Source organism: Pinus tabuliformis, chromosome 8, assembly GCF_031772625.1.
Source record: "Pinus tabuliformis cultivar Carrire ecotype Pingquan chromosome 8, CPIR1, whole genome shotgun sequence".
Lineage (NCBI taxonomy): Eukaryota > Viridiplantae > Streptophyta > Pinopsida > Pinales > Pinaceae > Pinus > Pinus tabuliformis.
Window position 1 is genome coordinate 1,757,413,026 of NC_142294.1, and position 24,903 is coordinate 1,757,437,928.

Below are 24,903 nucleotides of genomic sequence, written 5' to 3' on the forward strand. Positions count from 1 at the left end.
TTAAAAGCTGTGATGGCTGTTGCGTTACTCAACCGTTTACTTTACTCTCACATCCCAATGACAGAATATAGATAAAACCAAACCCTTTTCATAACTAGACCCTTAAATCCCACTGGCAGAACTTATACAAAATCAAATCTTTCATATTCCCTAGACTGTAAACTTCTCCGATAAACTCAATGATACAGATATGAAAATCTTCGAAATGCTTTATATACCATCGCTATCTTCATTTCTCTTCTCATTCTGCACTGATTTCTGTACTTGATGCAATCCATGGATCCATGATATGGACTGATATATAAGTGGGAAAAAACAATATGGATAATCGCTTCTCTGGGAGGCTTCTGACTGCTCTGCTGCTCTGTGTTCTGCTTACTTTGACTTGTGGGCAGGTCTCATATGGTCTGCAATGTGATCCCAATGCTGAGGAATGTGATCTCGTCAATGCTGAGGCCACAATGGATTCAGTTTATACATTTCCTGAGCATAGCGACGAGGGGGAGGTTAGCAGGAGGAGAACTATGTCTAATGAATCGCAGCCAATGGCATATATTAGTTATGCTGCCTTGAGTGCAAACAATGTTCCGTGTCCTATAACTGGGCAGTCTTATTACCACTGCAATTATTCAGATCCTCAGGCTAATCCTTATACAAGATCTTGTACTGCCATAGCCCGTTGTGAAAGAGATGTGAGCTGAGCTTGCTTCGAGGAGTTTATTCTTCTGTGAAGTATTTTCAAATAGGCAATAATGTAACTTGGATTTTATTTGTCTGTATATGCTGGTAGATGTGTACTGGAGTGCAGTGCTTGTATCGCTCTTCTTATATTTGGTATGTTCCCTTGTAGTAGAAACTTTTGTGTTTGTTGAGAGCTCAAAAATAAATAGGCAGAATTCGCATTCAGCTTGTTGAGTACTTAAACAGTGGCTTGAGTTTATGAAGGCTTAATATAAATCCATTGTTATTGGGTATTTATACTTGTGTAGTGATTTTCTTATTTAAGTTTATTAAATAATCTAACATATATATTTAAATATTGAAATTTATTACATATTTGTATTTATATATTAAATATTGGAATTAAATAATCTAACATATATATTTAAATATTGAAATTTATTACATATTGGTATTTATATATTAAATATTGGAGTAGATAGATTGATTTTAATTTGGTAATATAATTTTGAACAAGATTGTGATTTTTTGTTAGTTAAAATGTAGTTTTGAATATATAAATAGATGACAAATTTGAAAGCATTAAAAATCTGTATATTAAACAATTTAAACTTATAATTCTTAAAAATCTCTAATCTCTACCAAAACTTGAGGAAATTTGACTAAAAAAATTGCCCCTAAAAAATCATTATTTTATCTATATTAAATATTTTATTTATCTTATATATTAATGTTTCTTATTAAAAATTTAATATATATTATATATCCTATTACATATACAACTAAATCTTATTAAAAATTTAATATAAATTTATATATATTATATATCCTATTACACATATAACTAAATTATGATAAGTTTGAAAACTAAATTAAAATACCCTATAAAAATTAATTCTATAATTCTATGACTGATAAGCAATATGACTTTTTGAGCTTGTTGAGAGATCAAACATAAATTGATAACAAATATGCCCTTTCCAGCTTGTTGAAAGATCAAACATAGATTGATACTTATTGAGCATCCACTCTCATCATAAAAAAAAAAATTCATTCTATAATTCTATGACTGATAAGCAATATGACTTTTTGAGCTTGTTGAGAGATCAAACATAAATGGATAACAAATATGCCCTTTCCAGCTTGTTGAAAGATCAAACATAGATTGATACTTATTGAGCATCCACTCCCATCATCAAAAAGAAATTCAAATCCACGCTATGGCTTACTGGACTTGGTGCACGAAGTCAATCTAACTGGGTTTTGCAATCAGATTGAAATACATTTTGTAGTTAGGAATACAAATACAGTAATGGTGGTAGATTATTTTCATGCGGATGCAGGTTAGTGGCCCATTTTTGTTTTCAAAAAGATTTTTACTGGATGCCACATTTCTTCATTTGTATAGCACCACTCTAATAAGGCCTGAGCTCGGTTACTTCCCACATGCAATTTGGTTGACATTTTTCTGTGAATAAAGTCAACCTTACTGCTTCATTTAATCATTATTGGTCTTTTCAATGCCCTTTGATTTGAGTTGAATTAGGTTTTGTTAAGCTCTATCTTAATGCTATTAAAAATTTCTGAAATAGTTCAAAGAGGGTCTTATGTTGAAGTGTTTCACTGTAATAGTTGACACTCGAGATACTTTGAGGGAGATATTTTCAGTAAGAGCACACTTTGTAGAGACTGTAAATTATACAGCGAGCAATAAGTTCCAGTTGACATTCAGGATATTTAAGGGAGATATATTCAGTAAGAGCACACTCTGTAGGGACCGTAGCAATTAGTTTCTGTTGACACTAAGGATATTTTAAGGAAGATATTTTCAGTGAGGGCACGCTTTGTAGACGGTTAGCTAAAGTATATCTCCAGCAATAAGTTCCATTGACAGGTGTTCAGGCAAATTTGTCTCTGCTCACAGACTAACTTTTGCCTGCAGTGTAAATCAAGTGTCATGTTAAGAAATTTTACTTGACATAGCGACCTTTAGTGAGAGAGATATTGCTCTGACTGGGGTAAACACTAAGTTCTTTTTCGGGACAGACGGTTCTTTAGCAGTTACATATAGTTTATCATCAAAGCAGCAATAGGTAAATTTCACTTGACATAGCGACTGATACTCGAAGGATATTGCTGAGGCTGGGTAAAACCGAGGTTCCTTTTCAGAACAGAACAGGCACTCCCCATGTCCTTAAAATGGCATCAAAATATCACATATATGTAAATCTCTCTCTCATTCATATATACGTATAACTCTCCTGACCTTAAAATGACATCAAAATATCACATACATGTAAATCTCTCTCAATTCATTCATATATATATAAACTCCCTATAATCTAATCTTCTCTGATCCCATCTTCTTTAATTACACTGCATTCCAGTCTAATTTAATTACAATGCATTCCTAACTAATGGCAGCTTATCCCTTTGTTTCATGCCTTATCCATCAAAGATTGCATGCACTGCGTTTGCTTGCTATCTAATTCTTCTTATTTGGGCATAAAGATATGGGAAGAGATACATATGATATGGCATCACATATGTGATATGAACTTGGTAAAGGGTATGTGAACACAACAATGAGCATCATCAGTTGGTATACAAAATAGGCATCATTCATTGTTGGCATAGTAATTGATTGTATATTGAAACATGCCTACACAGTTGAGTCTGGTAAAGGGTATGTGAACATAACAATGAGCATCGGTTGCTCTACAAAATAGGCATTAATCATCGTTGGTATAACCATTGCTTGTACATTGAAATATGCACACACAGTTGAGTCTAAGTTACATGGCACAAATTTTGAAACACAAGAATTTGTACAGTAAAACATGCACACACAGTTGAGTCTGTAGAAGTTACATGTCACAACTTTTTGAAGCACAAGAATTGATTTCATTAACTAAAATTACCATTAACCAGAATTACCATTTTCAAACAGGTATAAAGTATGTATAAAGTTGTGTTTAACGTATTTATTTCTAAACTACACTATCATTAAATTTATATAAAATATTAAAATCAAATTAATTATAATTCAATATTTTATAAAAAATTTATTTATAATTATTTATATATATTATAATTAGGTATGTTATATGGATAAATATATAATATATTTGTATAATAAATAAAAGCGTGAAGTATTCAATTTTTATATATGAAATTTCAATATATTATATATTATTAAGATTTGTTCAAATTTAACCAATTATCACTATAAATATTAACATTTTCAGTAAGCTTCTTGAAAATGTTGTTTAACTTGCTATTTAATGATTATAACTTTTTAAAATACAAAGATTATCACCAACTGATATTAAATTAACCTCTGGTGCAATATTGGATACAATCAATCACTGGAATGATACAGAGCTATTTGGCATGAGGAAAATACCAGGGTGCAACTGAACATAGAGGTTGTCTGCCATGAAAGGATGCTCAAGGGGGAGCTCCACTCCCTCCTTCAAGCAAGCAATGGTTAGTAGGGGGAAAAAGCCCATGGAAAATGACAGAGAGTGTTCAAAAGGAAAAGAGAGAAGCAACGAAGAAGAGCAAGAGGGAACCAAAGCAAGGGAGCATAATGAAACATTGGAGAATGTGGAAGATATCAGGGAGTAAAGCACTAAAGACAAAGCACACATGGGACCATGCAAACCCAAAGCGGCGGTAATTCCCAGAATCATTTTAAATGACCCAGCGCTGCAGGCGCACATGGATCATATGCAAACATATGCAATCATTTGTAAATTCATGGGGCTGTGGCCCACTGAAAAAGCTTTACAAATGTGGATTAAATACCACTGGAAACCAAAAGGCAACATTGACCTACATCTTGGATCCAAGGGTTTTTCCACTGTAGTGTTTGCTAATATCGAAGAAAAAGCCAAAGTGTTTGAAGGAGGCCCTTACTTCTTTGCTACTATAGGCCTCTATATGAGGCCGTGGATCATGAACTTTGTTCCGGAACGCGAAACTTTCACCTCAGTCCCAGTCTGGGTAAGACTCTACTCTCTACCCCTTGATTACTGGCAAATGGAATCTCTATCAGCCATAGGAAACAAGTTAGGGCGTTTTTTCAAAGTTTCTGAGGCCACTAGAAGGGGAAAGTATACCTCCTTCGCTAGAATATGTGTGGAGATGGATCTCTCTGGAGCGCTGCCAGATGAGGTTATTTTGGAGGTGTTTGATGAGGAATGGACACAAACAGTAGATTACGAACACATTCCTTTCAGATGTCGCAAATGTCACGAGCATGGACATCTGGTCAGAGACTGCCCCCTCAATAAGACAGAGGATAAAAATAAAGCTAATATAATGAAGGATCCAGATAGCTTCCTCAAGGTGGTACACAAAGGAAAAGGGAGCAAAAGAGGACTAAGAACAAGCAAAGTCAAAGAGCAGCATGTTAACCAGAACAGGTTCCAAACCCTCAAAGTAGACGCAGATCCTACAGACACTGATAAGGCAGAAGCGGGAAACACAAGGGAGGAGGAGAAAGAAAAAGAAAAGGAGCAAATACAAGAGAATGACAATATAAAAGAACTCATGATGAGTAATGCTGAGCAGGCGATGGATCTTGACATGACCCAAAGTGAGACAGATATGGAGGACCATGATCTCCAGGAAATCCTTGAGAAAGAAAACCTAGATTTAGAAAGTTTTTTTAATCAAGGAACCAAAGAAGGGCTAGACTCATTACTGGCAGAGGAATTCAACACGGTTTAGCAGCTGTTTCTATGGAGAACCCAAACTAAAGGATTAAACAAACTCAATCACAAAGAAAGACAAGGCAATGAAGGAGTGAAGATGATGAAAAATATGGCAGGACTAGCACCCAGAATCCCAGGGAAGAAGAGGGGTAGAAAAAAGAAGAATGAGCTGTTAATGGAATGTAGAAAGCTAATGATAGATTCAGGTAAGATGAAAGACCTATCCAGTTACTCCTTTACTAATCTTTAATTATGAAGTTCAATTCTTGGAATATGAGAGGTCTAGGTAGTAGAAGAAAACAAAGATTACTGAGTAATAGAATGAAACAAGCATCTCCAGATGTGATTTTCATACAGGAGACCAAGTGCTCCATTCAGAAGATAAGAGAGATGCATAGTAAATGGCTCAATAAATTTGAGTTTCTGGAAGTCAAGGCAGAGAATACAGCAGGAGGTATTCTCACTCTGTGGAATCCACAAAAGATTGATTTAATAGATGTGGAGGCATCTAGAGATTATTTATCTGCAATTTTTCAACCAGTAGGTGTTAAGGAAACCTATTTGGTTACAAATGTCTATGGCCCACAGAGATTGGAGGCTAAACTAAGGCTTCTTAATTCTGTGGAGACTCTTCAAAACAGACAGGAATACCCTGGATATTAGGGGGTGATTTCAACATGATTATGTCACTCACGGAAAAAAAAGGGGAACCAGAGTTCTAGGTAATGACTTTGTGGCTTTTCAAACCTTTATTGATGAAATGAAGCTAGTGGACATTGAAATGCACAATGGCATCTTCACATGGAACAAAAAAAGAGGAGGAGAGTCTCAAGTAGCCTCCAAATTAGACAGATTCATCATCGCAGAAGATCTTATGCTCAATGACAAGGAAATGGTAGCTGGAGTGCTACCCTTTGGGGGTTCTGATCACTGGCTGATACAAATGGAGGTGCAGGGCATTGGTAAACTCGGGAACAAACCGTTTAGATTTGAAAATATTTGGTTATCCCACCCATATTTCATCAGCAATGTAACCATGTGGTGGGCATAGGACATAAATATTCAGGGTTCCAAAATGTTTATCCTTCAGAGAAGATTAAAACATATCAAGCTACAGCTCAAGGATTGGAACAAGACTGAATTCGACAATATATTTGAAGAGAAAAAGATGATTGAAAGTAAACCGCAGGAACTTAACCAAGGCCTCATTAAAGAAGGCTATGAAAAAGCTCGACATGATCAAGCCACCAGATATCAGCAGCACTGGGAGAATTTATGCAGTCAAGAGGAATTTTTTTGGAAACAAAAATCCAGAATCCAATGGCTAAAAGAAGGTGAACGCAATACCAGATTTTTTCACAAATCCACCATGGAAAATAGAGCACATAATAGAATTTCTATGATTAAGGATGAAAGAGGAAACAATATCAATTCTCATGAAGAAATTGAGGCAGTGCTACTCCAACACTTTAGAAACATAGCTCAGGAAACCTGTTATGACAGAGAACACTATATCCAGAAAATCACCAAGAACATTCCCAGGATAGTCTCTAGAGAGGACAATGTTAACCTTTACAGGCCTGTGATGGAAGAGGAGGTTAGTGGGGTTCTCAAAGAAATGCATAATGGTAAGGCGCCAGGCCCAGATGGCTTCAATGTCGATTTCTTTAAAGCTTGTTGGAATATAGTTAAATAGGACATTTTGCAGGTAGTGGAAGACTCCAGGAAGCATAGAACCATATTGAAAGCTCTGAATTCCTCCTTCATAGCCCTGATCCCTAAATAGGAGCAGGCTCAAACCCCAGATAGATTCAGGCCAATAGCTCTATGCAATGTGGTTTACAAGATAATTTCAAAGGTGGTTGCTAACAGGCTCAAACCCTTCTTACCTACATTAGTTTCGGGGAACAATCAGGATATGTGGAAGGAAGGAAAATTCTTAACAATATTATCCAGGCTCATGAAGTGGTGCACTCGCTGACTAGTAAGAAAAAAGCTGGCATGATTATGCAACTCGATATAGCCAAAGCTTATGATAAACTGAATTGGAATTATATCAGGAAGGTTCTTATTGCTTTTGGGTTTGATCACAATTGGGTAAGATGGATCCTGGCTTTAATCTCTTCTTCTAGTTTTTCAATTCTTGTCAATGGCTCTCCCTCGGAGACTTTTACCCCGTCCAGAGGCCTCAGGCAGGGTGATCCCCTTTCTCCCTTTCTCTTCATTCTAATGATGGAAGGTCTAGGCAGAACCATAAAGGATGCTAATGATGCTGGTAAGGTCAGGGGTATACAACTCTCTGACAATGGTCAAGCCTTAACCCATCAACAATTTGTCGATGATACCATGCTGCAAGGAATACCCACTGTCAAAGAAGCTCTTGCCTACAAACAAATCCTTAAGGACTTTGCCAAGGCCTCTGGCTTGGAAGTCAATCTTTCCAAATCTAAGATCTTCTTCTTTAATACTCATATTGCCATTCAGAGGAACATTTCCAGAATTCTGGGTTTCCAAAGAGACTCTCTCCCCTCGAAATACCTGGGGGTGCCTTTAACTGCCAAACCACTTCACAAAAGTATTTGGGAACTGATTATCAGTAAGCTGCATGACAAAACTAGGAAATGGACTATAAGATCTTTAAATTTGGCTGGAAGATTGGTCCTCACAAAGGCTGTGCTTCAATCAATACCAATCTTTATGCTTTTGGCCATCCCTACTCCCAAAGGTATTCTGCATCAAATGAGAAACATACAAAGAGACTTCCTATGGGGCAAGGGGGAAGAAAAGAAGAAATGGGCCTTAGTGGCCTGGGACAAAATTTGCAAACCCAAAAACCACGGGGGTCTTGGATTAGATGATCCTGAGATTCTTTGTAAGGTTCTAGGGGCTAAACTTTGGTGGAGATGGATAAAGGAACCAGAAGCACAATGGGCCATTACTTGGAAAGAAAAATATGCAAGTACTTGGACTGTCAATGAACGCATAAGGATGGATGGGAATATCAGAGGATCTCATATTTGGAACAAAGCTTGGGTCAATAGAAGATTGATCCAAACCATAGCTTTTGGGAAATTAGAGAGGGAGACTTGGCCTTATTCTGGGAGGACAGATGGCAACAAGAACCTATTCTCTTACAGAGGACTTGAAGGACCTCAAAACAAAGACTGATGCTAAGGAGCTTACCCATGTCAGGGATTTTTGGGATCAAACCAACAATGCAAGGAAGTGGAGAGATTGGCGAAAATTAGACCTCCGAGAGGATAGGCATCTTATAACCAAAGTTGACAGACTGATGAAAATGTTGGAGCAAAGGAAAATTCTGGTTTCTAGGGGGCATGACCAACTGAGATGGGGCAGCAACAACGAAGGGAACTTCAATATTAAAGACGCTAAACTCATTCTCCTTGAACTTGATCCCCATGCTCCTAATAGGCTCTGGAAAAACCTTCGGAAGCATCCGGGTTGGATGAAAATTAAACTCTTTTGTGGTTGGTTCTTCAAAGGAAAATCATGACTTGGGATAATATTAAGAAAAGGGGATTCCTAGGGCCTTCCAGATGCGAGCTCTGTGAGGCCCAAGAGGAAAACATTGAGCATCTTCTCAACAATTGCTCTTTCACCTCCGATTATGGGATTCTTTTGCAGTTATCTTCCAACAATCTGACAGAGATATGGGAAGCCTTTTCAACACTCTCACCAAATGGAGAAAGAACTTTTTGGATAATGAAGTTCTTGGTTCTGCTTGGGCTTTTACTCCATGTTTCATAATTTGGAATGTTTGGAAAGAAAGGAACAACAGGATATTCAAGAATGTTACAGGATATTCAAGAATGTTAAGAACCCTTCCCAAAACATCTTTGATAGAATCCTAAAATAGATTAAGGAAACGGTTAGTATCATCGTCAGAAATCTTCCCTCGAACCCCCCTTCGGCCACAGACTGGAGAATTCTTTGCAGGCTAGATCTGCAGGGACTGGTTCCTCAGGGCTCTATCAGGAATGGGTCAATGGGGGACCCGGAACTTGACTTCTGGCATCCTCCCCCTAAGGGCTTTCTCAAATTCAACATCGATGGGGCCTCCAAAGGTAATCCGGGCAAGGCTGGCCATGGAGGGGTGTTAAGAGACGACAAGGGATATATTCTTTTTATCTTTTATGGCAACTTAGGAAAAACCACCAACAACATGGCAGAGTTAATGGCCATGGAGCAAAGTCTCGAGTTCCTGGTTTAGGAAAATCAGCAAAACACAATCATTGAAGCGGACTCCGAAATCGTCATCAACTCTGTCAGAAGAATAAGCTGGGGAACAAGACCGGAAAAAGTCTCTTCAAATTGGAGGCTTATTCAAGTCTTCCAAAGGATTCATAATCATCTTCAGAGCCCGAGAACAGTCAGATTTTCACATGTGAGAAGAAGGGCCAATAAGCTAGCGGATTTTCTAGCTAATCAAGGAGTTGTCTACACAGATAACAGGGCAGTGATGAATTGGCACGATTCCCCTAACAACAAACTAAAAACGGTCTGTCAGAAACAAGCTATTGAAGACAACACAATGTTCCTTAAGAGAGTAATGGAGACGGGTATGGTCAACCAGCAGTGGCCGGCTCAAAGGCATGCTCACAATGGGGTTTTTTTATTCTGGTTCAGATAAGATAACAGGATCTCCTGGTTTGAGGGATGCATAGAAATTTATAGGTGTTTTGACAAGGATAAAGGGGCTTCAAGGGAAGCCGAAAGGCAGGAGCTGTATGATTAGCGCTTCGGGTTTGGAAGGGTCTTCGTTGTGTATGTTTGGGAGCAGATTATTCTTGTTGACCCTGAAACCAGTGTTTCCTTTTCCTGGTCTCTCTTTCCGTCGCTGGGGTGGTTTTCCGTTGATCGCGGCTCGCTCAAGTGGTAAGTGGTTTCTGCTTTTTGGGAGTGATCCCACTCAGGTAGTGCCACGTGTCACTGGGGTCGAGTGGATTACCACCGTTATCGCACACTAACTTCCGGGTAAGTTGGTTGGCACGATATTCAGCTCCACTGTCAGATCTCTACAAGGTGTTTCAACGGTGCTGATTGTTCAACTTTTGGTGAGTTGTTTTCTCCTGCGGCTTGGGTCCTTAACCGTCAGATTGTTTGGACATGGTCCACGGTCGTGTTTTATAGAGGACGGGCCAGTCATTCGGTGACGGGGTTCGTCGGGGGACAAGAGATTCTCCTCCTGGGTTTTAGCACTCTTTTCTATGCTTTCGGGCGGGTTTTTTAGCTGTTTCTGGTACTTTTTCAGGGGTTATTCTCGGTCCAATTCCTTTTTCTTCTTTCCTACTTTGGAGGTTCGTTTTTTGTTATGATAGGGACAATGTAAAGATGTTTTGCAGTTTCCCTTTTTTCTCAGAGTCTGAGAATTTTGTACTACTCTCTGTACTTTATTTTGTAATTAATGAATAGAAGGTACGACTCTTGCATTAGCAAAAAAAAAAAGATATTAAATTAACCTCTAGTTATAATGTATCATCAAATTTTAAGGATAGTTTAAATTAAGCTAATGAAAACCATAGATTTTAAACTATTTACTATCCTTAGTTGAAAGTGAGTATGTAATTGGCCATTCAATCCATACTCCTAGTGTATGAAAAACATTAGAGTGGCATAATGTTATAGTAATTATTGATAACTTGCAAGGTCAAATTTCCCAAATTATTCAAAAATCTCCAAAATCAAAAGTATACACCTGCAATAGACAAGTGAACTATAGTGCATTCAATAAATACATACACACAAAAATGTCAATGTACAATCACTCTCAGATGCATGCATAAAATGGCATCTAGTGTGTGTTTCACACCTAGTGACAAGAACACACCCGAGCTTGTTGATACATACACCTTATGCTCCTCCAAAGAATATTGAATGGATTTCTTGTTATAAGTACTTCTTAATTTTATCAAAAGATATCAATCATTCTAACCAATATTTTGATGTTTGACTTTTTGTCACAAAAAGTGAATACTTACTTTCAATCTGTATTCATAAAATTAAAAACCTTTATATTAAAATATACTAGACATATACTATCAATAAACAATTATGTTCATATTACAATGAACTATGCAATTATATAAATTAAATAATTGGTCAATGCTAATTAAAATATATTTATAATAAGCATCAAAACATTTACCACATGATACATCTTCCATTGTAAGATTTAAAAAAATAAAAAAAATAAAAATTAAATAATTGGTCAATACTAATTGAAATCTATTTATAATAAGCATCAAAACACTTACCACATGATACATCTTACATTGCAAGATTTAAAAAAATAAAAAAAAATAACTACATTATAACTTTATTTTAAATTAGTTTATATATATACAATTTGTTAGTATTATATGTACTAAAAATTATCACTGAATCCATAGTCTATATATATTTTGTCTTTTCCAAAGAATAAAATATTATCCCCTTCTCCAGTTTCAAAATCCTGGGAAGAAACATCTTTACCCCTAGTGATAAAATACCAGTATTATAGTAGTAATAAAACTATCTTGGTTAAAAAAAAACCACATATATCCATCCCACATGTAGCTTTGAACAATTTGTAAATGAACACACCTTATTCCTTTCGTAAAGCTTCTGGGTGCAAGTCTCTATGATGATGCCACTGTAATATTATAGCATCAAATTATTACCACCATCAACTCCCTATCACAAGTGTCATCACTCTGAACAATGTGTAAATGAACCCAACTTATACCTTTCATAAGGCTTCTGGCTATGATGATGCTCCAGTATTATTATAGCACCGAATTATTACCACCGTCAACTCCCTATCACAAGTGTTTATCACACTTGTTCTTAGCGTGGCACATGCAGCAAAGATATTGTGCACAGCGATGCATTTGTTCGACATATAAAAACATGAATACAAATCTCTACCTGTCACAGCGGTCCATGAATTGCAGGCGGTCGTCACGCCTTCATCTGCGGGGGATGTACTCAGGACTTCGGGGAATGTAATCAGAACCCTCAAAGAACACGCCGTATACTCTGAGTGATCCAATACGGGCATTGACATCTCTCTCAGCCACTGGTAGGGGGATTTCCTATGATATATGTGTCCTGACACCTACAGTTCATCCGTCTACATCAGCGGCATCTACGCCACACCGGAAGCAAGAAGATCCACGCCAAACTGTTTTACTTTATAGAAGGAAGCCATGTAGCTGCATGAATCCTCTCTTTTGTCCAAATACCAATGATTGCACCAAACCCTAAACGTTGCGTTGGCTGTGCATTTACTCAACGGTCATTGACTCTGGCATCCCAATCGCGGGTTGAAGACAATCAAATCCTCGCCTGTTCTCGAGCCTGTAAACTTCACCAGTAAATTCATGTATACGTATATGAATTTTCTTTCTTAGTGTTTTACAAGAATCTTTCTTAGTGTTTTATATTTTTTCTAAGAAGAAAAAAACGCTGTGATTTATATATTATAAAAAAGAAATACAAGTATATACATTTTTTATATAGATTTATAAGATAAGATAATTATGTCTAATTATTGATCACAAAGTAGATAAGGATTATTGAGTATAATGATTTTTGTACGATGGGATAACTAAATAGCCTCTTATAAAAAAATACAATGCATGAATATAAAATATAAAAGGTACAATGTAGGAACATAAAAGGTACCATGTGTGGAATACCATGGCGGAGAAGAACCAAGAGTTAATGAGTCTGAGGATCAAACCCATCTCTCCTAACATCCGAGACTGACGAAGGAAACTTAAGAAAACTCCACAAACTCTGCTGGTCCAATGAAGGGCTCGTGGAAAATGCAGATTGTCTACTAAATCGTTGTCGAGGGGAGTTCGTGCAATGCTGAGGTTTGAGGACCTAGTTTGTCTCCCAGGAATGGATCTGAGGCAGATTTGTTGTTGAAATCTCGTGTGGCGGGGTGAGGTCCCACAAATCCTCATTGATCTAGAGTCTGGATATGAACTAGTATCAATCGGTCTCTTGGTGCCCCTGTCTGAAGGTAGTACCTTGAAAAATGTCGTGATCCTCTGTGTGGGGTTTGGTCTAATGGGAGGCTGAAGAATATGGGCTTGGAACCTGAGAGCCTCCTGCATATATAGGGCCAAACATCTCTGATCGAGATACCTGAAAAAGTCGGCGAGGGTCTGCGAATCTTTGAACAAGCAATGGAACCTTCCTTCGATCTCGTAGTAGACAAGGCATCCAAAAATGAAGTGCACCTCGGTCTCCACCTTCTGTAAATGACATACCTAGCAGATTCTATTTGGTCTATCAATTTGGTGGTCCGTCTCTACTCAAAGTCTATGAGAACCTACTCTAAACTAGCCTAGAGGAATGCAAAGAGCATACATCCAGTGGTGAAATGTATACTGGGGTCGAACAATGAGCGCGTCTCTCAACTCCAAGAAGTGCTCAGCGTAGAAGGCCATCTTTGGGCGCAACCCTCCCGGAGGATTGACCCAAATGATCTGGATAGAACACTTGTAGATGTCCTCCCTGATGATCTTGTTCAACTCCTGTCTAGTAGGTAAAAGGTGACCATGATCATCTAGGGAATACTAGAAAGGAGGGAGACGATCCAACTGAATGTCCACTGACTCTAAGAAATATAAAATTCCTGTAAACCAACATCTAGGCCGACTCTAGGGAGTAGAACATGAAATAGTCTCAGAAGAGCAATATGCCAAGTAAGGATATCGGTCCCTACTCTTTATCGAGTCTGCAAAGCCTAGAACACAATGCAAGAATGAGACCAATCTGAAGACTGTCTTAAACTGAAAAGGTTGAGCTTCAAACTCTGCAAGGATGATGTGTTGAGGCACTGTTTGTTTGCATCTAATGATGCGATGGCGAAGAAGAATTTGGACTCTCTTAGTTGAAGCCCAATTCGACTCAAGTAAAGGTAGTCCCCAAATCTTTGAACCATATAGAATAGTGGGACGAATCAAGGTGTCCATGAGGCTCATCTTGACGAGATTTCCTGAAAGTGATGTCAAAATCACTATCTCTTGAGAAGGGCTAAGGATCCATATCCTTTGTTGATCCGAGGCTAATGCGTTGGTTGCAAACTAAAGCGGGGACCTGAGAATCACACCCTTAAGTAAGTATGTGTGCTGGTGATCTCAACCTCCTCCCCTCTGAATAGGAAGTAAATGTATGAAGCTTTATTCAACCCATTGAAGATCATAACCTTGGTTTTATCTAGGTTGACTGTCAATTGTTGAAGATCAAAAAACAAAGCTAAGGCATCCAACTGCCTCTGTAATCCTTCTGGGGATGAGGAGAGGAGTACCACATCATCAGCAAAGAGTAAAACATATATCAAAACCTGATGAAGAAGGCAACCATCGATGTCCTGGATATGCTCGTGTAGAAATGCCTCCAACTCATGAATATAGATCCCAAACAGGTTAGGGACAGTGGAAAACCATGCTTATGCCCAACAATGCTACGGATGAAATCAGACATCCCATGAGCTGTTCGAAGACGACCAAGGACAGACTCATAAAGGCACGTAATAGCTGTCAACAAGGTTGTCGAGATGCCAATATCTCCGAGTCTCTGGAGTAAGGCTTCCCTCGGTATAGAGTCAAAATATTTTCGAAAATATACGAAACAACAATAGACTTTCAAAGAGCGATGTCGTGCCTCCTTAATCATGGCGTAGAGGGTGAAGAATCAAGATGTAGTCAAAGGTTTGATAAGCCGGTCGAAAACCTGCCTGTCCCCTAGCTCTGAGTTGTCTCTACTCAAGGTAACTAGAGAGCTTCCTATGTAGAACAATAGCATACAACTTCAAGAATGTGTGGCCCACCATGATCGTTCTGTAGTTATTAGGATTTGAGATGCAACCTGATGTGTAGATCAGATGGATGATGTGGTGTGACCATGCTAGTGGAAAACCTTCATGGACTACATGGTTGAAGAGATAAACCAAGTAGCTAACTAAAGCACATAAATCGTGCTTAAAGAAATCTGTTTGGTAGCCTTCCTCATCAACTGCTTTGCTGCTATTCATCACCCAAATGACGTATCTAATATTTTTGTCTGAGAATAGGTAACAGGAAGAGGGTGGGGAGGTAACATGAATTTGGGCCTTCCCCGGAATATCATAAAGGTTGGAAGTGTGAGAGAACATGGATGTAGGGTTGAGGTCAGATGGAAGAGAGGAGTGTTGGGGAAGGATGGTGCACCAAATTTTTTTAGGAGAGTGGGCAAGGAGAGAAGAAAGTTCTCGTCTTCTATTGATTTGAATGTGAAACTTGAACTTTTTAAAACAATTTGCAAGTTAAATTTTTTTGTGTTTGGGTAGAGGATCAACTTACTAAACACATAAACAAGTAAATTTAGAACAAAATTTACAGCCAAACAAAGACAAGTAAACACATCTGAAACACATAACAAAAAACATGATAAAGGAGTTCACCACTCTCTTGGGCTACATCTCCTGGTCCAACGTCCGATATAGGGCCTCTTTCATTAAAAATTCTCAAAGTGTGTTTTATATTATTTACACTTCTCAAATAGTAGAACTGATGTCTCCAATGGATCCAACACTGTCAAAAACCCCTATTTTGGTTTTTTTGCACCTCATTTGGCCAAAAATTGAGAAAGTTATGCTTGTTTCTTCCCTTTCCCAAATTATGTAGCTAACCATCCTACAATTCGACCTCAACTTGGCTTGAGCGCCCCAAATTTGGAACCGAAACACAAAACCTGATACAATTCCCTCTCGGCAAATGAAATTGTAGGACCGTTAAGGGTGCCATTAAGCCTCCAGTCCCGAAAATCCTGGTTGCATGACGATCATATGACCACAAAAGATGTTGAAGTTTCAGGGTTGCTTTCTGGCCGCCATCTAGCGCGCGCCCTTGGTTCCATGCAGTCTCATATGACTTTGGGATGACCCCTCTAAACTCCGCTTGGTCCTACGCTTTGGTCACATGGTAGGTCGTTGTGACCGTGGTTGGCCCCCTCCTTCATGAGCGCTCCTAGACATATGGCAGGGTCATATGACCTAGGGCTGGCCCCCATCCTCTTTTGCACTCGGTCTTTGGCATATGAGCATATTGCTGTCTTTTGTTTGTGTGTCATGGCCATGGGCCATGAGGGCTAGGTTAGGCCTTATCCCTTGGCCCCCCACTCGCGGTCCTGTGGCGTAGGGATGGCTCGGGGCTAGGGCTTAGCCCGACCCCCTCAATGCACCATTACCTAACATTTCAAATATGTTTTTCACCATATCTTTTAACAAGTAACATACATGGTGCAATGGTGTGGGCCATGGTTAATTTCTTTGAGGTCTTGGTTTTGAATCCTGTGGCGGTTCTTTTCAGCCCTCAAACCAATTTTGGCCGCCATGAGGAGGCCATGTGGTAGCCACTGGTTGGCCCACGTGGCACTCCCTCATTGGGCCACTTCACAAATTCTTAACCGATGAAAACTTACCAAATCCGAACCACTAAGATTTTGCCACTTGTTATGTTATGCTCTTAACCTGCAAATCAATACCCAAGCGAAGAAAAGATACCGAGAACACAAAATATGTGAAGAAAATATACCCAGAACACAGAATAGCAATGATTTTATTATTCAGAGAGAAATTTTCACAGGCCTCTTCGAGGGGGCAACCTCCAATAGAGCAGAGCTCGATTACAAAACAAGACACAATGCTCCTCGCAGGGAGTCTCTATCCTTTATATATGACTCATACATGCAATACCACGAGCCAATATCGTGGGTTTTATTAATACCATCTATCTAATACTACCGCCTATTTACCATCTATCTAATACTTCCGCCCATTTGCAACTAACTATGGTCCCGTTATTAATTGCGGGTTAACCACTTACAAATATTAATATGGGCTTTATTGACTCTTGACTATGACGTGATCCCAAGACATAAATAAGGGGGTTAGGGTGGGACCCTAACATGCCCTCCCCCTTAAGACTAGCCTTGTCCTCAAGGCTGAAGCTGCGGAAACTGCTAAAGAATAGTGGCTGGTTCCCAAGTTGCATCTTTCGGAGAGGTGTCTTTCCATTTGACGAGGACCTCCTTAATCATGCGGCCGCGCAGGTGCTTGTCTCTTGTGTCTAGAACCTGTTCAGGTTGAAGCCAGATTGACCCTTCTTCGTCCAATTCAGGTAGACTGGTTTGAACTCGGCAATTGTTCCCAATCACTTTCTTGAGGCACGATACATGGAAAAATGGGTGGATTTTTGCGGTAGGTGGAAAATCCAACTTGTAAGCCACTTCTCCAATGCGCTGAAGTACTTGGTATGGTCCATAGAATTTTGGGGAGAGCTTTTGACAACCCTTGTCTTTGAGTGATGTTTGCTTATATGGTTGCAGCCTCAAAAAGACCTGATCCCCTTCTTGAAATTGACGCTCCGAGCGATGTTGGTCAGCCTGTTGCTTCATACGGTTCTGAGCTTGATGAAGATTCTCGCGCAGATGGGCAAGCATGGTTGCGCGGTGTTGTAGGATTTGATCCACGGCTTGTACTTTGGAGCACCCCGTGAGATAAGAAGTAGGGGAAGGCGGAAGTTGTCCATAGACTGCTTCATAGGGAGTCATTTTGGTGGTGGCATGATAGTTGGTGTTATACCACCACTCCGCCAGAGGTAACCACTGTACCCAAAGGTGTTGCTTTTCTGAAGTGAAACACCTAAGGTAGGTTTCTAGACATTTGTTGACGGCTTCGGTTTGACCATCTGTTTGCGGATGATATGAAGTACTGAGTTTGAGTTGAGTGCCTTGGATTTTGAAGAGCTCCTGCCAAAAATTACTGGTGAAGATTGGGTCACGGTCGGATACAATAGAAGTGGGCATGCCATGCAATTTGAAGATCTGATCCATGAAAGTTTAAGCAACCAAGGTTGGTGTAAATAGGTGGGGTAGGGCACAGAAATGAGCATACTTCGATAGTCGGTCCACAACCACCATGATGACTGACTTGTTCCCAGAATTTGGAAGACCTGTAATGAAATCCATGGAAACCTCTGTCCAAATTGACGCCGGAATGGGCAATGGTTGTAATGTGCCTGGTGTGTTGACGGTTTCCCCTTTGTGGCGTTGACAGACATCACATTCTGCTACGAAAGTAAGGATGTCCTGTTTCATGCTGGTCCAAAAAAATGATCTTCTGGTGCGAGCATACGTCTTCTGAAAGCCCGAATGTCCTGCAATGGGAGATGAGTGCAATTCTGCCAAAATGCGACTTTTGAGGGTGGATGTTGGTGATATTACGACTCTGTCCTTGTAGCGAAGAATATCATTCTGCCACGAGTAGCCCTTGCTGGAATTAGGATTTGCCTGCAATTGAGAAATGAGTTGGGAGAGCCCTGGATGTGAAAACCATTCCCTGCGAGCCTCTTCAATCCAGTCTGGAATGGGGAGGGAAATTGCGAGCAGAGTACTTTCCTCCTCAAATTGGCGCGACAATGCATCTGCTACCCTGTTGTCTTTCCCTTTCTTGTAAATTATCTCATAATCATATCCCAACATTTTGGCTAACCATTTATTTTGTTGAGGGGAAGAGAGGCGTTGCTCCAAAAAATATTTAAGACTGTGATGATCTGTGCAGATTTGGAAACGTCGCCCCAACAAGTAAGGTCTCCAGGTCTCGACTGCATGTAAGATGGCCATCATTTCCTTCTCATAGGTAGATTGGCCCAGATTCTTCCCACTTAGTTGTTGGCTGGTGAAGGCCAATGGTCGCCCTTCCTGCATTAAGACCGCTCCAATACCTGTTCCCGAAGCATCACATTCAATGACAAATGATTTGGTGAAGTCCGGTAGTGCTAAGACAGGAGTGGAACACATGGCGGTTTTTAGAGCGGTAAATGCCTGTTGTGCTTCCTCATTCCAGAAGAAGGAACTTTTCTTTAGGAGTTGCGTTAGGGGCTTCGCTATGCGGCCATAGTTGCGGACAAATTTACGATAATAGCCTGTGAGACCCAAAAATCCTCTCAAGCTTTTCAAGGTCTTAGGTTGAGGCCATTCTTGCATGGCCTGGATCTTTTTGGGGTCCACCTTGACACCTTCGCGCCCCACAATGTGGCCCAAATAATCAACTTCTTCCATGCCAAACGAACACTTAGACATCTTGACAAATAATTTATGTGTTCGGAGCAGTTGCAAGAGTAGATCTACATGCTGAAGATGTGCCGCCCAAGTGCCACTATAGATGAGGATGTCATCGAAGAAGACAAGGACAAATTTTCTGAGATATGGTTTGAGGAGGTGATTCATAAGGCTCTGAAAAGTAGAGGGGGCATTACAGAGACCAAATGGCATGACGAGGAACTCGTAATGGCCTTCATGAGTTCTGAAAGCTGTCTTGGGAATGTCGACTTCCTTCATGCGAATTTGGTGATAGCCTGAGCGAAGATCCAACTTAGTGAAGAATTGAGCCCCATTGAGTTCGTCCAACAAATCGTCAACCACTGGGATGGGAAATTTATCTTTAACTGTTAACTTATTGAGGGCCCTGAAGTCGGGACACATCCGCCACTCCCCATCTTTCTTGAGGACCATGACCACTGGGGGTGAATAAGGACTAATGCTGGGACGAATGACACCTGCTTCCAACAATTCCTTGATGATTTTTTCTATTTCATTCTTTTGGGTGAACGGATATCTGTATGGCCGCACATTTGGGGGTTGGGCCCCTGGAACCAATGTGATGCTATGATCATGTTCCCCTCGCGAGGGTGGAAGCTCATGAGGCTTGTCAAATACCGTCCGATGTTTATTTAAAATCTGTTGCATCTCAGGATGAACTGGCGGAGATATGGTGTCTACTACCTGGATGGCATTAAATTGAGCTACCACTCCATGATGGCCCTTTTTTAACAATTTTTCCATTCTATGCGAGCTGATGATAGAGGGGGCTCCTGCCTGAAGTCCACGGAGGGTATGTGTGGAGTTGTTCTGCTTAAAACTCATATATAACTCCTGGAAATCCATTGTGATTGGCCCAAGGGTGCGGAGCCATTCAGCACCTAGGACAATGTCGCATCCCCCCATGTGTATGGCAAACATGTGGGTTTTCAACTGATAATCCCCCATTTGAAGTTTGACATTTTCACAGTGGCCTTCACATTTCATTGTGCCCCCATCTGCAATTTGGACCTGGAAGTTAGAGATTGCCCGTACATAACAATGCGATGCTTCGGCGATTTTTTGATGGATCAAATTATGGGTACTTCCACTATCAATCAAGACTATTACTGGGCGATGTTTAAGAAAACCCCTGATTTTGAGAGTTTGAGGGGAAGAGATTCCTGCCAACGCATTGAGCGAAATCACTGGGTCCTCAGATACAATCTCCTTTTGGTTGTCTTCTTCGATCGCCTCCGGTTCCTCAAGAGGTGGATCTTCCTCGGTGGAGCTGTAGTCAGTGGCATCTATTTGAAAAAACTTGGGCTCCTTGCATTTATGCCCAGGGGAATATTTTTCATCACAGTAGTAACATAGTCCTTGCTTTCTTCTCTTGGCCATTTCCTGAGGGGACACCTTTTGGACCTTAAGTGTCTGAGTCGTGGTATGAGCTTGTGGGGGACGACATTTAGTGGGGAAATTGGGGCGGCTGTATTGGGCTGTTATGGCATGCTCCACCTTACGGGCTACCTGGCAAGCCTCCGTCAATGTGGGAGGGTGGTGGAGTAGAACTTGAGCTTTGATGGCTTCTTTAAGACCACTGATAAAACATTTCGTGTAGAACTCATCTGAGAGATGGTCAGTGCGGAAGGCCAAGGCTTCAAAAGCGGTGATATATTCATCCACTGTACCTGTCTGTCGGAGCTTAGTGAGACGGCCCAAAAAGGAGTCTCCCTGTTCAAAGTGATCTCGAAGAGCTTTGGAAAATTGGGCCCAACTCGAAAAAGGTGCATTGCGACGTTGATGCCATTCTGCCCATTGCCATCGTTCATTGTCTAAGTACATGGTCCCCACTCCAATCTTTGTCCAATCATCTTGGAGATGATTCAATTTGAAATACTGTTCCATGTGTGCTAGCCATGCGGACGGGTTAGAACCATCAAATTTCTGTATATCCAACTTGGGAGGTCGCTGACTATCCAACTTAGGAGGTGGTGGATGGGTGTGCCAGACGTGAAGAGAGTGGCTAGACTCACCCTCAAGGTGTATATGGTCATTATATGGTACCTCAAGAGCTGGCTCCTTGCCCTTAGCGAGTGCTTGCCGTACCATGCTCGATAGGTCTTTAAGCGAATCTTTGAGCACAGTCATATCTGTTTCAAGTTTGTCTAGTCTTTCATTGGCCATTGCTTGAGCTCTAGTTTCTACCATACACCAACTTGATGAAAATTTGGGACCGCCAAATTTTTTTTTTTCTAAGAAATTGAATGGTACCACCGTGCTCAGCTCGTTGTCCTGATGCTGATGGGCTAGGTCACAAATAAGCACTTGGAAAACTCCTAACGGAGTTTTACTCCTTCCTGATCAATACTGCAGTCGCCAAATCCTCAAACTGTCAATGCCGCCAAAAGTCCTGCGAAAATCATATCCAGGTACAGGAACCCTTTGCAACTACTCCGATCTGGTGGATCTGAGATATCTAAATGGTGGAACAACTTTTGCTGCTGATCTGGAATATCTAATCTGGTGGATCTGAGAGATCTGAATGGTGGAACAACTGCTGCTGCTGATCTGGAATATCCGATCTGGTGGATCTGAGAGATCTGAATGGTGGAACAACTGCTGCTGCTGATCTGGAATATCCGATCTGGTGGATCTGAGAGATCTGAATGGTGGAACAACTGCTGCTGCTGATCTGGAATATCCGATCTGGTGGATCTGAGAGATCTGAATGGTGGAACAACTGCTGCTGCTGATCTGGAATAGATGATGTGTGATCCCCCGATAGAAAGGGAACTATGGTCTTGGGGAGTGTCAGGTGCTACAGATCGCAATATACATAAGGGTCTGACAGTAGTACTCGGCCCAATGTTTCAGAGCTCTAACTAAGGAGGATCGACCGTACCCTTAGCCATACAACCCGACTACCCTATCGTACGGGCGAGTAATCTCTCCGAGTGCTGTTCTCGGTGTACTGTAGCAACAAGACGGCCGGAGGTTTATCTATGGCGAGGTTTCAAGGGAGCTAGGGGGCTTCCTATATACCCAGAGGGTACGTGGAAGACAGTCCGTGCACGGTTCTGTCTAATGCGCTACTACTCGAAGGGGTACCCACAGGGGTTACAAGGGAGTCCAACAGACGTGACCACCTCTTGTATTTCCTGCGTGCATGCCTCCCCAAATCCGCAGGTTTATGCGCTTAACGACAAATCCCGTGGTTTAAAGACGCCGAAACACGTCTCTAGCCTAAAAATTTTTTGCTAAAATTTGGAGATCCCACCGAGCCCTGGAAAGTGCTTTGATACCACTTGTTATGCTCTTAACCTGCAAATCAATACCCAAGCGAAGAAAAGATACCGAGAACACAAAATATGCGAAGAAAATATACCCAGAACACAGAATAGCAATGATTTTATTATTCAGAGAGAAATGTTCACAGGCCTCTTTGAGGGGGCAACCTCCAATAGAGCAGAGCTCGATTACAAAACAAGACACAATGCTCCTCGCAGGGAGTCTTTATCCTTTATATATGACTCATACATGCAATACCACGAGCCAATATTGTGGGTTTTATTAATACCATCTATCTAATACTACCGCCTATTTACCATCTATCTAATACTTCCACCCATTTGCAACTAACTGTGGTCCCGTTATTAATTGCGGGTTAACCACTTACAAATATTAATATGGGCTTTATTGACTCTTGACTATGACATGATCCCAAGACATAAATAAGGGGGTTAGGGTGGGACCCTAACATGTTAACCAACCATTTGTCGATGATGGTCCAGTCACCTTGCCATGTCATGGTCTAGTCAACAGTATGGATTGCTGATTGGGCATCCCTGCAACTCAAATTCCAAATTTTTTAGTTGTTTCCCAGAATGACTAGAACACATTCTGGGAGCATCTGATCTCGGATTTGAGTGAAATGAGTTGTGTTGGATTCAGATTTCTGAGATCTCTCTAATCATATAGGTTTCAAGCTCTGTCACACACTTTCAATTTTGAGCATTATTTTGATCCACCAGATCACTCCTCCCCATTGGAAGCTTTTGGACCTCCAAAAGATCTTTATCAATGAAAAAATATATGAGGGTACAATTCCCTCACCCTTCCAGTCTCAATCCACTGAAATTTTCTTGAATTTGACATTTTGAGCTTTTCATGAAAATACATCATTTTCCTTGATTTTGGAGTCCTTGTCTTGCTGTCATAGATGACATCTTGCTGCAATTTCCCAGAATATGTAGAACAACAAAATGCCTTTGAAGGAATAAACACATTCCCTCCTCGGTCTCCAATCAAAGGAAACTTAAACAATCTCAAATTCTTCTCACCTTGAACACTGTCATCATGACAATGCTTACCATGTCTAGCCTTGTACTTGGCTCGACTCTTGACCAAATGTGATCGCCATCGCCATGCACCATCCCTTTTCAAAGCCAACACATTATGAAACCCACAAGAAGAAGTTTTGGAACCAATGTCCTCTTTGTCAATTTTCTTTTGTTGCTCTTTGTCTCTTGCATTCTCTAACACCGACATCTTGTTCATGCCAGTGTTCAACAATGATGCATGCTGCTACAAATTTACTTCATTTTGTTTACCTCTTTTAGGAGGCAACATGTTAGACTCCTGAAACATCTTATCACATGAATTAGAAACATCAATGAAATCAGATTTCAAACTTGAATCATATCCTTGAAAGGCTTTAGATTCCTCAACACCTTCATGTTTGATCATAAACAATGCAACATTATGACTAGCATTAACAATCCTCTTCATTTGTCCCACATTTACAAGAGATGCATTCAACTTCTTGTTGTGTGCTCCAACAATTTACTCAATCCCATTCTTGAACAAATGGTATTTGTTCTCATGGTGCTGAAAAATAGCTCTCATATCATATAGATATGGGCTTCCCAAAACAATACCACATATATCAATTGGAATTACATCAAGCTCTACCTCATCTAGGAAGTTTGCAGAGATTGCAAATCTAAGTATTCATTTCTTTGTCACCTGCAATTTTGCATTCTCACATACCCAACCTAAAGAATATGGTTTAGGATGAGGAATGGTTTCTAAATTCAACTTCTTGACAATGTATTCTGAGATAAAATTTTCTTGTGAACCACTATCAAACAATGTATCTATCTTGGTATGTTTTAAAATAGCTTTAATATGGAAAATATCTACTCTTGTTTTTTCATCTTGAGTTTCATTAAGACAATTTGAAGAACTAGTACTTGCAATGTCCTTACCTTTCAAACCCATGGTTGTGATCTTTGTTTCATCTCCATAATCTGAACCTAAATCATGTTGTGTAGTTGCAATTGTCTTCTCCTTCTCCTCATTT

The 24,903-nt window shown here is 40.2% G+C and overlaps 1 protein-coding gene across 1 annotated transcript; it reads left to right on the forward strand.

The window, feature by feature from the left end:
- Positions 1–320: 320 nt before the first annotated feature.
- Positions 321–701, forward strand: LOC149243145 (protein RALF-like 33). The gene has a single exon (XM_089371135.1). It carries the CDS (start codon positions 321–323, stop codon positions 699–701), a length of 381 nt encoding a protein of 126 aa, XP_089227261.1.
- The last annotated feature ends 24,202 nt before the right edge of the window (positions 702–24,903 follow it).